Raw genomic sequence first — 15816 nt, forward strand, 5'->3', positions numbered from 1 at the left:
TTTGTGATATTGTGACATCCCTAGCGTGCACAGTTTCTTTGGAAACAAGTGAACGAAAGATGCAACTTCTTTGTAATTTTTAATTTTCAAACCCAGCTTTTTGCATGATGAATAGAGATTTACTAGGTTTTAATGGGGTTTACTAATTTCAGTCATCTAGCCTCTCAACTTTGTACAAACTAGCCTACTGTTGATTGTCTGGTGCATGTTGGTCATAATGTTTATAATCACAGAAAGCTTTGCTGTGCTTGCTTTGCACATTCAGCTAACGTTAACAGCTAACTCGCAATTCTCTACATCTGTTGACTGAGTAAGTTTGACTGTTTTTGCCCGTGCTCTTTCACTGTCCCTTTGTTTTTAGGTTGTTGTTTTTTTCCTGGTCAATGCTTTTTCCTTTTTTTTTCTTTGCTGATCTTGCCCCAGTATAAGCCATATCACAAAATAGAACGTCAAAAATACAATTCTCTAAAGAAAAGTCTCAACCGGATTCATTTTACCTGGCTAATTCACTACTCACTCGTAAACTTTGCCTGGGAAAATATAAACATAGGGTCTTCCGGTCTGCGTGCTGTAAATCCTTTCAAAGACACCGCGGGGAATCGGACATGATGACAGGCATTAAGATAAATAAATAAATAAAAATAGCTATATAGAAAAAGCCAGTCTTCTTGCTGATGTTCTCGTTTGTATATTTAGGTCATATCGAGGCATCAGTATTACCAGTGGTGGCCCGTGCATTTCACACCTAGGCCTTCAGTGATGTCCTACCTGAATTATTCCACCTCTTAATACCATCATTATGACACCATGGCTATAGAAACTATACATTTAGACAGAAACGCAGTATAACCGGGCGTTGCATCAACTTAAAATAGTCAAGTACAACAGAGTTATATTAATATTTCCAAAGCATTTACAATCAATAAATCCGCATTTACAATTAAGAGTGTTAAACTACCAACTTTAAGATCGCTAGGATACGGTCAAAACTTAAAAATAAAAGGCGCTTTTAAGGGATTAGTCTACAAAGTTTTATTAAGTCCACTAAAAGTATGTGAGCTTTAACAAGTGTGTTCACTAAACAGCGCATTGTCGCACCTAAAGCAGTTTCATTTAAGAAACGTGACGATAAAGAATAAAGACACATAAACTATTCACTGAAAATAAAAGAAAACAAACAAATAATTTGCATTTGTTCATGAGGATATCTTTGCGACAGTGGTGAAAGTGTATTCCTAGCCTTGAATGTCCACTTTGATAAAGGTTAAACCAAAACAATTCAACAAGTCTCCTTGAGTACTTTTACTGCACAGCTGAGCCAGTGCGCCACACACATCTCTACATCTCTTGCAGAAGCATCAAACATTTTATATATTTGTCAAAAAACAAAATGCTTGTTACTCACCAAAACAACTGATTATTTGAACACAAAATCCATCCTCCTTTCTTTCCTCAAGAAGACTTCAATGACTCTGTTGTACAGTTTATCTGTGCGTTTCAGTTCCACCAATAAGTCCTTTTCTATAGACACAGAGGCTAATGCTGAAAGCCGAGTCTGTCCAGTAGCATTTCTGCCATAAGTTTTAATTCGCTTTAAGGCCGAGAATGACCGCTCGGCAGAAGCAGTGGACACAGGGATAGACTCGCTAGCGTCGGAGTTGGTCTTTCTCTTCTAACGATATCTAGCTTTTCTTGAAAAGTTTGTCTCGAAAATGGCGTTGTAATGGTATCTGCGACCAAATCGATCTCTTCTCCTCTTTCAGCCATTGTGAGTTGAAAAAACAGCTTGTAGAAATCTACAAGGTCAGTTGCTAGCTCTGCATAGCTCTGCCTCTCAATAGTGCGTATCCAATCAAAAGACGTGGATGTGCTGACGTTATCGTACGCCTGCTAGCTGGCCCTAGTGTCCCCAACTCGAAATCTGATTGGTTAACGCCACAGTTTTGTCTCCGTTCACTTTAAGCTACAGGCGCCCTGACTCTGAAGGCCTAAGGGCAGATCTCTTGGACCCTGGCAACACATTATGGCTGAAATATGATTGGATAAAAGCTCTAACATAAAGGCCAGCCCTCCAAATTTCGATCTGAGGCTGGAAGCAGCACAAGCAAGAGGAAAGCTGTGAAATGAAGAGAATAGACTATGGGGAATAATTGAATACATATTTGTGGAAAAAATATATCAAAATTAAATTTATATTAGGATGATGTTTAGGCCAGCAGAGAAGGCCTTGCTGGCCCTGACAGCCCACCACTGAGTATTACATTGAGACTGTTCATAACTTCCTTGTGATTAAAGCTACTGCTTTAATCACCTTTTAGTCTCCTCCCAGTAAATAATTTAATGATCAAAAATTAATAAAGAGGAACACTGAGGTAATTACAAACACTTTGTTCCCCATGACTGCCTGCAGTGTAGAGCTCTGTCCTGCTGTGGACCCTGCAGTTCCCTGTTGCTGTGTGCAGCAGGCAGGAGGCTGGGGCCAGCCAGGGTGTGGTGGTATAAGCTTTCACCTACGCACTATTTGTCAGCAAGACTGTAGCATCCCGCTGGGGTTTTGTGGGAGCAGCAAAGCAAGTGGAAAGTGGCAGAGATTGAGGGGGAGGGGTTTGACAGTCCCTCTGGCGGTGTCGCCAAGATACGGTGGCAAGTGAGAAGCAGAGGAAAGTGACAGACGTCTGTTGAACCACATGGGAGGCCCATTAGAGATGAACCTCCTCCCTGTCTGACTTCCTCAGCCCCATGAAGAGCCCACCTGGGAGGATGATGGGTTTCTGTATCTACCATGCCTCTCTCTCATGTCCCACAGTCCCCCAACCTGCACCCCAGAGGCCTCCTTTACAGGAAGCAAAGTGCCAGGCCCTTGCTGTTGTGTCTCCGGCTCAGGATGGGTCCCTTGTTGAGTCCCATCCGTACGTCACTGGCATCGGCAAAGACCGAGAGCACTCCCTCACCGATTATAGCAACAGCACAAAGCAAAAGCATCCAGCCTGCCTCTCTACTCTGTCTGTAACCTGGAGCAAAGAAATATAGTTTGGAGGAACCTGACGCAGCAGGAAAACGGAGGTGCACCGAAGTCTCAAACAACCTGAATGTAACCTGGGGAGGGAGGGTAGAGTTCTGCGGTATCACGTCATTCATTTTTTGAGGATTTTTACACATCTAAAGAAGACTGTGTAACTGAACTTAATCGCATCAAAGGTCTGTCAAGTTCAAGAAGAATTTGATTACGTCAAATGGAGTCAAGGAATAACACAATGCCGTTTCTAGACTAAAAGCAGGAGGAAATGCAGGCCTGGCATCATCATCACCATCTTTAATTTTGCTCCTGAGGGTGTCGACCTGATCTCTGACCTGCTCAGTAACTTCCTCCCCTCTGGCTGGAAATGTTATCTAGAGGCTGAAGTGGGCTTCAGGGTTTAGTAGTGACAGCATGGGGGATATGTGCTATGTGGAAAGACGGGACCTCGCCTGCCTGCTGTGGTTTTAGCTTCTTTCAGGGCTACTGCTGGGGCAGGAACAGGAGGGTCCAGCCTGAGGTATGTTTGGAGGCAGCAGAGACAAGCAACTGTTCCATTTTTCTATCCACCCACACTCTTTCTCCTTCTTGTTTTTTATTTCCTGTTCCGAGCACTTTAGTCTCTATTTTCAGAATCGCTCACTCACTGGTATCACAGTCCTCCTTGTTTTGGCTTGTGTCAGACAAAAACTGTGATGCTTTGTTTGATTCATTATTGGTTGCCATGGCGAGATATACTGTATCTGCATTGTTTTGCTCACCAATGCGTTGTCACCTGGGTGACAAAATGCACACAGCATAATGACTCTCCTAGGTGAACTGTGGCAAGGTTTACAGTGGCTGACTTGAATGCGGTTTGATAATGTACATTTTAAACTGTACTAAATACTACACATACTGTATTTTGTAGATGAACTACTTAGTTGTGTTGCCTAAACAGAGCTAGAACATTACTTGCGCTTTTAATTTTCTTTGCATGCTTCAATATTAAAGAATTAGTTTGGAATATCTTTTCTTGCTGAGAGTTAGATGAGAAGATTGATACTAAATATGAACACCCACTTTGAATTTTATTAGAACAAAGGAGGAAGTCAGGTGACTTTGACTTGTATTTAAGTTATGAGCGTAATTTTACTTGCGCAACGTATGTAGCTGCACTTAACTTATGTGATGTATGTGACATATTTAACTTGCATGCGTAATTTGAGTTACGCAACGAACATACTTAAACCCAAACTATGATCTTCTCCTAAACCTAAAGTAGTTTTGTTTCCTAAACCTGTTTCAATTCACAACGTTAATCACGTGTTTGGAATTGCAACCGCTTCACGCGGCTAGGTGCAGTTTGCAATGTCTGAAGCATTAAAATGGTAGATAACTGATAACGACCATGTGATGGCCTGGTAACATTAACATTAGTAATATGAAGCTACAGCCCACAGCCAGATAGCTCACCTTCACATGAAGACTGGAAACAGCTAGCCTGGCTCTGTCCAAAGGTAAAAAAGTCTTGCTAGTCTTGTCATCACCATGAGTTAGCCAAGGAACCAGCAGACACTCCATTAAAATACTGATAGCGGCCAAGAAATAACTCATAAAACCATAATGTCATGTTTTTACACTTTGGTTCCTGTACAGATAAAACCAACTAGATATAATGTGTTAGTCTGTGAGTTTTAGCGAGCCAGTCTAGCTGTTACTCCCTGTCTAGCTGTTTGCTAAGCTAAGATAGCAGTGTATATAGCTTCATATTTAGCATACAGACATGAAAATGATATTAAGGTCATCTTACTCTTGGCATGAAAGCAAATAAATTAATTTCCCAAAATGTCTAACTATTCTTTTAAACTAAATATTTCTGTTCTTTGATCATTTGGTTTATCATATTCCCTGTCATATGTTTCCTATCATGCTGCAGTGTGGCGATACCATTAGATGCAAAGTAATGTGTGATTATGTCTAAAATTGTATCTCAGCAGCATATATAGTCTGGTCTGTTCTCCTCCTGCTGCAGCCCTTGTCTGTATTAATCAGGCCAGATTTAAAGGAGCCTCCCACTTCTCAGAGTGTGCCCTGTCCTCCTCTTGTCGTCCCTCTGTTTCCACATTCACCTGAAGGGCCACTCCACCAGCAGGGGCCGTTCACAGTCCTGAAATCGTGTGTCAGTTCTTGCAGCACCTTACACATATCAGATCTAGCTCCAGTGATTTAACTTCATGGTCACTTAGTGTTATTATTGTGTGGGTTACTTCTTAAATGCAACAGCAGTTTATAGGAATAAGAGAATAGATTAGGAGAGTGGAATAAGGAGGGCAGGTGCAGCTTCCTCTGTAGCTGCTCATCCTGTCCTGAGGCTGATTACATTACATTACAGTTCAATTAGCTGACGCTTTTGTCCAAAGCGACTTACAATAAGTGCAAACAATCATGAGGATACAACTCCGAACAGCAAGAATCTGGCAAGTACATTAGCTTCAAATAAGCCAAACAAAAGTGTAACATACGGAAACAATAGAATATGAATTCAACCATTAGCTACAAATAAGCCAAACCAACATTACTGAAGTAGCCATCACTGTTGTATAACAGCGGTCACCTCATCATATATCTCCTTTAGTTGTCTTGGGCTCATCGCATGAAGCAACTAAGTTGTTCCTTACAGACAGTTTAACAGAGACGACTTGGAAGAGATGATGACACAGGCCCTTTTTTCCCTCTTTTCCTTTGCTGGATGTTTGGTCTTGTACAAATTGAAAATAGATTTTGATCTCAGGAGACTATTCTAGTTAAATAAATGTTTCCTGCAGGTTGAGAATATATATATTATATATATTTTGACAAGGGTCAAAAGGGTCTGTTCATGCATGTTTAAGCTATTAGGTTTCAGCAAATTTAGAAATTATTATTGTCCACCTTTAGCACAAAATCTTTGTTAGGGTCTAAGAGCAATCTATTTTTTTTGACATTGACAGGTTTGGAGCCCTGGTCCATACAGTTACTAAACATATCTAAATGAATCTAGCAAGGAATTATAATTAAAAAAATATTTATAAGAGTGAGCCTATTATTCAAAATCTTAATCTGTTGATATTATAATTTGTTTCCAATGCAGACCAAATTAAAAGACAAATATTAAAGACGATATGTTCTTGAGTGATCCATCTTACATTCTGTTTTCCTTTGATAGTTGGCTGCTTGTTCATAGTTAACACACTTAAAATACATTAAACTGGAAACGAATGAATTTGTCAGATCTTTTCACATGGTGGAAGAAATATCAGATTTCCAGTACCACACGATTTTGCAGAGGGTCTCTGGAGCTCAGTTTAAGACAGCAAGCAGTATACATAACAGGTACTGTAAATTGAGTGTGGCCACGACGTACGTGCGTAGGTGTGAACCCTCTGCACAGCGTCGGTGTTGGAGAGCGCATCAGTCACAGCGCATGGTGTAGGTGGGCGATAGCAAACAGATAAAAAGGATCTATATCGGGAAAGCCCCAGCTGTCGGCGGCAGAAACCTGAACAGGTGGCTCCCTTAGAGTAACAGTAGTGCGCCAAGGCGCAGAGACCCTCGACAGCTTGTCTCACTCGCTAATCGCTTGTCTGACGACAGCGCATTTACACCGAGCGCGTAAAACCAGGAGTACGTCAGGTTTGGGTCAGTGGATCTGATCAGTCATCAGGATTGTACTCATCAGTGTTGATTCAGTCCTCTTCCCAAAGTTTTGGATAGTGCGTCTTGTTTTTTAGGCTGGATTGACAGAGTTGGAGACAATGACTCTTTCTTGGATTATATAATCTCTCCTCTGTGTTTGGATTGCCAAACAGCTATAAAGGCTGACACTGAAACTGCAGCATGTTGCCAGAAATTAATAACAAGGTGAGGCACTTTAATTTGTTAGTAAATTGATTGGTTGATTGGTAAAATAGCTATTTCCTGTGGTTAACAGTATGACTGACTGTGGCACTTTGGTTTATATTCATAGTCGATTTGAAAGCAGTTCTATTATTGCCGGAGTTTGTCTGCTTATCTAATCAATGGGAACGTTTGAATACTGTTAAAACCATACTTTATACTTTATCTCCCATAGTATCCCTTTAATACTCCTCTATGGTGAATTTACAGATTTCCTATATTTGCTTTTCCCTGGAATAAGACTTTTGCCCAGTTACAGGGCTTTGTTCCAGGCTAATTCCATTTTGGGAAAAACCCTCCACAGGTATCCTTTTACAACGAGAAATTAAAATATAAGTCTGTACCATTTTCTGTTCATTCTCCATTTATCTTTATTGGCCCATGCTGAGCATTTGAAGGGATTCTCACTTTGGAATTATAGCCATTTCTCCTTTTATAAATGATCCCATATGAATGCATATGTTGTAGCTCGCCCCATTCCTCCTCATGCCAAACTGGGATGAAAAATCTGATCCATTTCTATTTCAGTCGTTGTTTAGCCTCGTTTGTTTTGCTGACATATTCTGTCAGCCTAAATATGTTCTGGTGTATTTTTCACACCTTACATGGGAACTGTTGTAAATTTAACCCTCGCTGTTTTTGGATCTTAAAAGAATTTCAGTTTTTTTACTTCACAACAGTTAGAAATACTGGAACGTTTGCTTTGACAAACTAATTATCCTCCCGACTAGCACAACACATGGATTGGTGAGTGATCATCCTGTCACATTTGATGCCAGCAGGAAACAGCCTGCGTGATTATACATGGGAAAATGACTGTGCCTGTCTGACAGCTGATAGTGTGAGTGGGCACACTTTTACAGTTTGTTGATGTTTACCATCAGTTGTTTTATTGCTTGGCTGACCAACTGACCCCCGAGGACCCAGGTCGGCTCTCACAGCCCAGCTGGGATGATCCTACTGAGCCTCCAGCAAAAAACCCACAGTCACACAGAGTCAGCATTGCTCCTGACTTCTATTTCCGTGTCTTCTGTTTCCACTTCCATCTATTTATGTAACGGCTTTTAAACCTGTTGGTACATTGAGAGCAAATGCACACATTCATGTGTTTCATTTGTGCCGAGTGTACATGGACTGCATTTATGTTTACACAGAAAAAGACAATTTACTGTATCATGCAATGAAATTATATCTGACTGTTTATATTAGATCTATATATTATATATAGCAAACCTGAGTTGTAGGCACAGACACTGACATTGGTAAATATTCACTCGGGACCTTTTAGGCTTTTTAATTTTTAGCTTTTGTGTAAATGCATATGGCATAAATGTTGACAACAGTGTGTTTTTTGGGGGTTACAATTCTAAAAATGAATAAATATTTGTTAGTTAAAAACAGAAATGAAGTTGGTTTAAATATTTAACTTAGTGAAAGTGGAAAATAACATTAATGTATAATACATTTTTTGACACTGACATGTTTGCCCTCTAGAAACATCAGTGCAACTTTTTAAAAGTGTTTTAACAACAGAGGTAAGAAATACAGAAACGTGTGCACATGGCACGTGGGCACATGTTGTGATGCCACTGGGTTTCCACTTGCTAATTGCTCATCAGCCAGGCTTACAGCAGACTTTATACAGGTGATGTTTTAGAAGCCAACCTGCCACGGTGACCTACATGGCGCCTGCTGTCACTCACAATGCTCCTAAGGTGGTAACATGACTGCATTGTTGTATGATACCCTTCTTTGGCTGTATCTTGTTTGCCTGTCTTACTGAAGGATTATATCAACTTTAATGTAAGGAGCAAAGCCAGGGAGTGTTTGCAGGATGTGTTTACTTTTATCCAGTGAGCAGTGAGACTCAGAAGTTAAGAAGTTCATTGGCTCATCCTCCTCTGGACGAGACTGCCCTGACAGCTGATTTTTTTGTTTCTCAATTAGAGGTTAAATGAAAGATTAAGATCGGGAAGCTGTTTCCTATCCATCACCCGTGGACAACACCCCACCCGGCCTGTCTCACCCCCTCCCTCCCTCCCTCCCTCCCTCCCTGACTGCTAGGCTGGCAGAGTGAGTTTAGCACGTATCCCCATATGAGGCTAAGCCTTAATTCACCCATATGGTGTTGCCCAACAGCTGCTCACTCACCCGCTGATTAATAAAGCACGTGTAAACTGGCTTGGTGTCGGAGAGAAGTGTGCAGAGTCATTCCAAATACGTGTGGTACTTCTCTTTTTAGAATATCCGGAACTCTGTTGCTTTATTACATTTATCGCTTCCCTTTAACACATTGAGGTGGATCTGCAGTGTGCACAAGCTTGCAGGCACGTGTACACCCACGAGAGAGAGAGAGAGAGAGAGAGAGAGCCGTTGTTGCTGGGTTTTTTGCAGAAGTAATCTATTTTAGGATCGCAGTGCATTATTTTTGCTATCCTGGCTACAAACTCGCTCAGCTGCCCACAGGCTGTTTCTGAAGAGACTGGAGAGTCCAGGCTGCATGAACACAATGAGCAGTATTATTATTAATCATTATGATTTATGACTGCTTTAATCCATCTCTTTTGGTGTAAAATTGATTCCTAAATCATACATCTGAGATGACATTGTTATGCGCAAAAATGTGCACATGTGATCTCCGCAGTTTTTTTCTCATCTTGAATTGCTTTCATCCCTCCACAGACATCACGACCGGAGGCTTTCCCTCACCCTCACAGACTCCCAGCAGAAGGAAACCGTCTTGGAATAAACCGAGCCTGCTCACAGGTCAGAACAACTCCCCCCCCCCCCCTCCACACACGCACACACACACACACACGCACACACACACACACACACACACACACACACACACACACACACACACAATGTAGCAACAGTTGCATCTTTTCCCTTAGTGTTTGGGTTGCGTGAGATGTACATTTGGGTTATTTGTAAACATATGTTTATTGATTTTGTACATTTAACAAGTAATGCATATTCAGTAAATTCAGAAAATTGACCTTTACAGTCAACAATTGGACGTTAATAATTAAAATTAAAAATTAAAATACATACATATGGGACAGAGCATGGCACATATTCTTTAGAATAAAATGAGTTTATGTCCTCAGCCTCACATTTGTGTCACCAATATTTTTATTATTATTGTTTATTTACATAACCATGCAGTGAGCGACACCAAAATGCCTTCTCCTATTAGAAATACGTCTTTGTCATTATTCCAAACATTATACGTCTCTGTGATGCATGCCAGAGCTGCTCCTCAGGAACAATGTGCCTCACTTAAACACGTCCATGGTTATCTTCACAATTCATCTGTATTGACATTAATTTGCTCCTTGAAAAAACATGGCTGTGACTGCTCCCATCTGTCATCACGTGTGTTTATGCAGTGTAACCCATTCCTGATTTTCATTGATACAAGTGCAGCTTATTTAAACAGTGTGCGCCCCGCCCCGCTGGTTGTGTACGGGCACGCAACTGTGTTTACTTCCTCTGCCTGATGTGGTAGGTGCTTGCAACTATATTTAGCCCTATCTCTATGCGTCATAACCAAGTTGGCAGATCCTGCAGCAGCTCTTAATACGTGAGAATACTTGCTTTTTTTTTTCCTGGAATGCTGTTAATAATTAATATGAAAGAATATATTGTGTTGCTAATGCAGTGCATTATTAAAGGCTACGTGAATACAGGATGTAGGGGCGGCTCTGTTTTGAAATTTTCCACATGAATTGATTGGAATTGCAACTCATTAAGTGAAACAAGTCTTAACTATATTGTATAATGCTCCTCTTGACACAGATACACATGTGTAAGATATCTCATTTTTGGCATAGCACAGAGGTCTTATTTTGCCCGTCATTGTCAGGGCTGAGCTTAGCAAAGCTGTGACACATGTAATCGTGCTCGTAAAGCAAGCAGGATGGCAGCCAGTGAAAAGCAGGTTGCTGCTCTTCACCTACCCCACAGAGCCACCACAGACAGACTTTGTCAGAACCCAGCCTCACAGGCTTTGTCCCCAATTCACTCTCAACCTGATCAGTAATTCCAGCCGCAACCTGCTGGGGGTCCTGGTCACCTGAGCCTCCGCGGACAAAACACATGCGGAAGGGATGTAGATCGCTATCGGAGAACACAAACCAAAACTGACGCGGTGCAGCCCGACTATAGACACAGACACATACTCATAATGAAATAAAAAGGACCTGTAACAACAAGCTAGTAGCTACAGTGTAAAAAGAATAATGCATTTAGACTTCACACTAGATGACCCACTATCTCTAGAAGATGCTTTTATTGTGTGTGTGGATGTGCTGTTCAGTGTTGTGACTCTGTTGTGTTGAAACACACAGTGGGTTATTCCCCACAGAAAAAAGATCTTGAAAGCCTTCCAGCTGTGGGAGTTTGCCAATTTCTTTGTTGGTTTTCCTGAATATTCTCTTGTTGCCAATTAGACTGCAATCTGCATCCATCTGTCTTTAGTCACACTTCTGTACATTTTAGGCTTTTGGAATTTGAAAAACCTGATTGTGTTTCCTCCATCATCTGCCCTTATTTCATTTTTGTCTCTGTTAAGTTACTTAATGTGTTGATGTTTCCCGTGTGTATTTTTGTATTCAAGGCAATGCAATTAAAACAATCCCTCTGATTTACAGAAGTTTGGCCCTGGTGTAGGGACCCTGCCTCAGCTCGAGCCACCCGTGGTCCAGGTGGTGGTCAGCAATGCCAAAAACCAGCACCAGCAGTCGGACAACATCCTGCCCCAAATTGCCAACAAAGGGGGCCAAAACAACTATCAGACACACCCGGTGAGGCTCTCGTACACCAGCAGCCTGTAATAAGTCCTACAGTGGCAGCTTGCCGTGCATTATCGTGCCTTGTGATGTTTCTGATGGGAGGGAAAAGATTTGAGCATCACAGTAGCTTATATATAACACAACACTGAGAAGCAGCACTGAGACTGTGAAAACATTGATGCAGATTACACTGTAGTGACTTTATCTTGTTTTTGCTCATAATTACAAAGGGACTCCTCTGTGTGTTTATTGTACAGGAGGAGAGGCAGAAGCCCGCCCAGCAGTTCAGCATGCGCTTTGGTGCTGCAATGGATAAAGTGTCGGTCTCCCGCAACAGCAAGATTTTCAGCAACAAGCTGGAGAAAGAGAAGGCATATGAGGGACAAAGATTACCCATGTCCCCCATAGGTACGGTATTGTGGATAGGAATACAATACAGTAGAATCACATTTTGAATCTTTCGGGGTGTTGCAACACAAACATGTAACTAAGTAAAAAAAGCAGTAAAAATAGCATGTTGTCATTGAAGTCGATTGTTCACAATCCTCTGCTTTTGGCAGAGGTGTAATCAATATGATAGTGACTCATCCCTCCTCTTACTGCGTGTTGCAGAGGCACTGAAGAACTTCAAGGACCGGATGACAGAGTTTGAGCAGGAGGAAATCATGGACTACGCAGAGATCTGGTTCCTTGGTCTGGGCTCTCAGAAGATCGAGGGTTCCCAAGGAACACCGCAGAACTCTGGATATGACGACGAGCATGGAAGCTACGTCAGGGTAAGATGGGTGGTCTGTCATTGGGTCTGTTTTTTTGTCTGAGTTATGTTATTGTTGTGGGGTTAGGCTGTTACAAGTCTTCTTTGTCATTTAAGACCAGAGCCAATAAACATTTACAAGCTTTGCGGTTGAAACTCAAGCCTGGCACATAAAAAACAAACCTCATGGAAAAGATACATATGAGCATCTTGGACTGTAAACTTGTGGTGGTTTTGCAATTCCCAAGTCTTAGATGTTAACATTTCCCAGAAGCACTTGAATAGACCAACACAAAGTTTGCTAAACAGTGGATGAAGTCAGCTTTGACAAAAAAAAATGAATGTGAATGACTCTTCACTCTAATTGTTTACTGTATACGTAGCACATTTAGAGAAAGTTGTTTTTTATGAAGTGCTAGCAAGCTCTGAAACTGAGACTGTAGCTACCAGACGACTTCAATCTAAAAACGTTCTATAAAAGGTCCCGCGGTTATGTCCCACGTAAAAGCACATCCACATGCATGCAATTTTACAGACATGACATTTGAAGATGAATTGAAAATGTGAAGAAACGTTCATTATAATTTCTCAAACTCACTCACTCACACACATGTGCAGACTTTCAAGCTGCATTTAATGAACTGCACATGACCAAGTGCCTTCATATGACCCTAATCCTGCAGCTGCACCTTCAGGTCTGTTGGTTTGACTTCATTGTTTTAGACTGTACACAAAAAACTGAACTGAGGTCATCAGTCTTGTATAAATCAGGTGACTGACAGGCAGTTATGTGTTGGACGATACATAATGAATAAGCTGTTTAAGGCTGAGTGACTGACCCTTGTTTAGACTCTTATTGAGGCTCATCTCACTGTCACAGGCTTGAACTGACAGTACAGTTAATACTGCAGCACACAGCAGGTCAGTGTGAGGGAGCATAGTGTACAGCCAAAGTCATTGAATAAATAACATGTATACTGTAATTATTAGCAGTAGCTATTAGAGATTACAAATCTGTAAATTGCAATATTTGGATTTATTCATATAGTTAAGTTTTGTAAACTTTTTAAATGTTTCATCCCGTTACGATATTATATCGATTGTACAACGATGCAATATTTGTTGATGTCACAAAGTCTGCCACGAGTTACATTTCTATCAACTCACAAAGAGCAACTAAAATATGATTTGTCCGTTTTATTATTGGGCTCTTCCAGACATTGAAATGAACAACAATCTATTATTTTTAATAAAAAGAATAAACATAGACCTCCTGTTGTTCTCTATAAGGTGCCATATTTCTCATGTTTTGAGTGCAAAATGTTTTTTTATCAATTAAGAATTTCAAAATAAAGTTGATTATGTATCGATGTTTCCACTTTGCATCGATGGTATTGGATTGTTGATTATTGAATCAATATATATATCTATATCGATATATCGTTACACTCCAAAGTGATACATGTTTTTATTTCAGTAAAAGCACACAGTACATAGTAGTAAAATCTGCTCAAAGATGTACTGTGCTCTTCCTTTTGCTTTACCAGGTGCTGCATGACCACATTGGCTACAGGTTTGAAGTGCTTGAAGTGATTGGGAAAGGCTCCTTTGGGCAGGTCCTGAAATGTCTGGACCACAAGAACAATGAGCTTGTAGCCATCAAGATGATACGCAATAAGAAAAGGTACACAGGAATATTTAATTCTCATTTATTTCATTCTGACCAAGTTACATTTGATTGAACTTTTCCTGAAAAAAGAAATTCAAATGACTAATTACACATTGACATAAATAAGTACATCCTGTATTACTCTTGCAGTTAAATGACACTATACCTAACTAGATACTCTATGATAAGGTATTTGTCACATTCAAGGAGTCCACTTTCGACATTCATTTGAGATCTGATACTCACTTAACATTTGAAGGAGTCTGCCAAATCTTGAGATCCTGATTTAGCATGATAAGGTCGACCCCCTGTGGTGTGGTGTTATCTTACCTGTCCTTATTCACTGAAGATCACAGTGGCAGCGACTGCCTGATTCCTGTAGGTTAGGTGCAGGAGCCATCAGGTCCTACGGCCACTTCAATAAACAGAAAACAAATAGTGCAAAGGAACTCTATTAGAGAAAACCGACAGCAGAAATGTTCATATATTATATCAAAAATGTCCAAAGACCTTTAGAATGTATAAACATTTTTGGCATGGCAGGACTCAGAACTTGAACACATTTATTTATTCTGGCCCCGCAAAAATGGAAATTCCTAAAAAAAAATGGTGTTGAAATCCCATGTGATATTTTTGAATTTCAGTTATCGAACAGCTCCTGTATATTCGTCTTTAGGTTTCATCACCAAGCTCTGGTTGAGCTGAAGATCCTCGATGTGATAAAGAGGAAAGACAAAGACAACCTCCACAACGTCATCCACATGAAGGAGTACTTTTACTTCCGAAATCACCTCTGCATCTCATTTGAGCTTCTCGGGTTAGTACAGTCGTACGTTTTGACGATAAAGACATTACTGAGCAATTAATCTGTTCTTCAAACATATTCCAGGTTAGCCACCTTTTCCCCAGGTGCAGCAGCCCGGTTAGATCCCTGTAGCCGCTTATCAAAGGCTCTTCCAGCTTGTTTCCATTCCTTAATTCTAGCACTTTGTGACCGAAGTCAATCAGGAGTTAAGTGATCACCTGTGTACCTTTAAGCCGTCAATGTTTTAGCGGCTATCTGAAGGGAGATCGTTCTGTATCACTCAGGCTGAATGACCTTTAGAGGACATCTTGGACTGACACCTTGTCTAACATTACTGTCACTGAATCCTTTAGTTAAGGCCTTGATTAGGGCCCTATCTCTTCCCCCTTCTTAGTGTGAAGACTCCAGTTACACAGTCTAAAGAAGTTTATGCTTATTACAAGTAGCAAGAAATAGTAGCAGGACACATTCTGTGTCTCTGTCTCTGAATATGAGCACAATCATAGATTATTTAAGGATGCGCTTGACAGTCAGTAGATGTTATATTAAGGGTAATGTAAAGTGTAGAGTGACATCAAACTTAGCAGCTTTCTTTCCTCAGAGTCTTTATTTGAGGAACATGAAGAAGTTGGTCATGTGGGGCATCTTTTTATAAGGGAATCCGTATTGAGCTCACTCAGCTATGTAATGAACTTCGTACATATATAAAAATCTAAAATTATGGAAGGAGGATGTTTTAGCAGCATTGTGAACTAACCGTACATCCCATTGTGTTTCTTTCTTCAGGGTGAACTTGTACGAGCTCATCAAAAAAAACAACTTCCAGGGCTTCAGTCTCGCTCTCATCCGCCGGTT

The 15816-nt window shown here is 40.7% G+C and overlaps 1 protein-coding gene across 4 annotated transcripts in view; it reads left to right on the top strand.

Moving 5' to 3' along the window:
* The window catches only part of dyrk4 (dual-specificity tyrosine-(Y)-phosphorylation regulated kinase 4), a 35297-nt gene that overhangs the window by 13909 nt on the left and 5572 nt on the right, over nucleotides 1–15816 (top strand). For 2 of the 4 annotated variants that reach the window (XM_029434817.1, XM_029434819.1), the window contains 7 exons: nucleotides 9617–9700; nucleotides 11593–11745; nucleotides 11991–12141; nucleotides 12346–12509; nucleotides 14035–14171; nucleotides 14833–14973; nucleotides 15748–15816. The exon at nucleotides 15748–15816 is cut by the window's right edge and continues 70 nt beyond it. In XM_029434817.1, coding sequence (XP_029290677.1) covers nucleotides 9617–9700; nucleotides 11593–11745; nucleotides 11991–12141; nucleotides 12346–12509; nucleotides 14035–14171; nucleotides 14833–14973; nucleotides 15748–15816 — 899 coding nt within the window. Of the gene's footprint in view, nucleotides 1–2977; nucleotides 3537–6508; nucleotides 6899–9616; nucleotides 9701–11592; nucleotides 11746–11990; nucleotides 12142–12345; nucleotides 12510–14034; nucleotides 14172–14832; nucleotides 14974–15747 lie in introns of those variants that run through there. The other 2 variants (XM_029434818.1, XM_029434820.1) reach the window with 2 other exon arrangements.

The sequence above is a fragment of the Cottoperca gobio genome, chromosome 6 (assembly GCF_900634415.1).
Source record: "Cottoperca gobio chromosome 6, fCotGob3.1, whole genome shotgun sequence".
Lineage (NCBI taxonomy): Eukaryota > Metazoa > Chordata > Actinopteri > Perciformes > Bovichtidae > Cottoperca > Cottoperca gobio.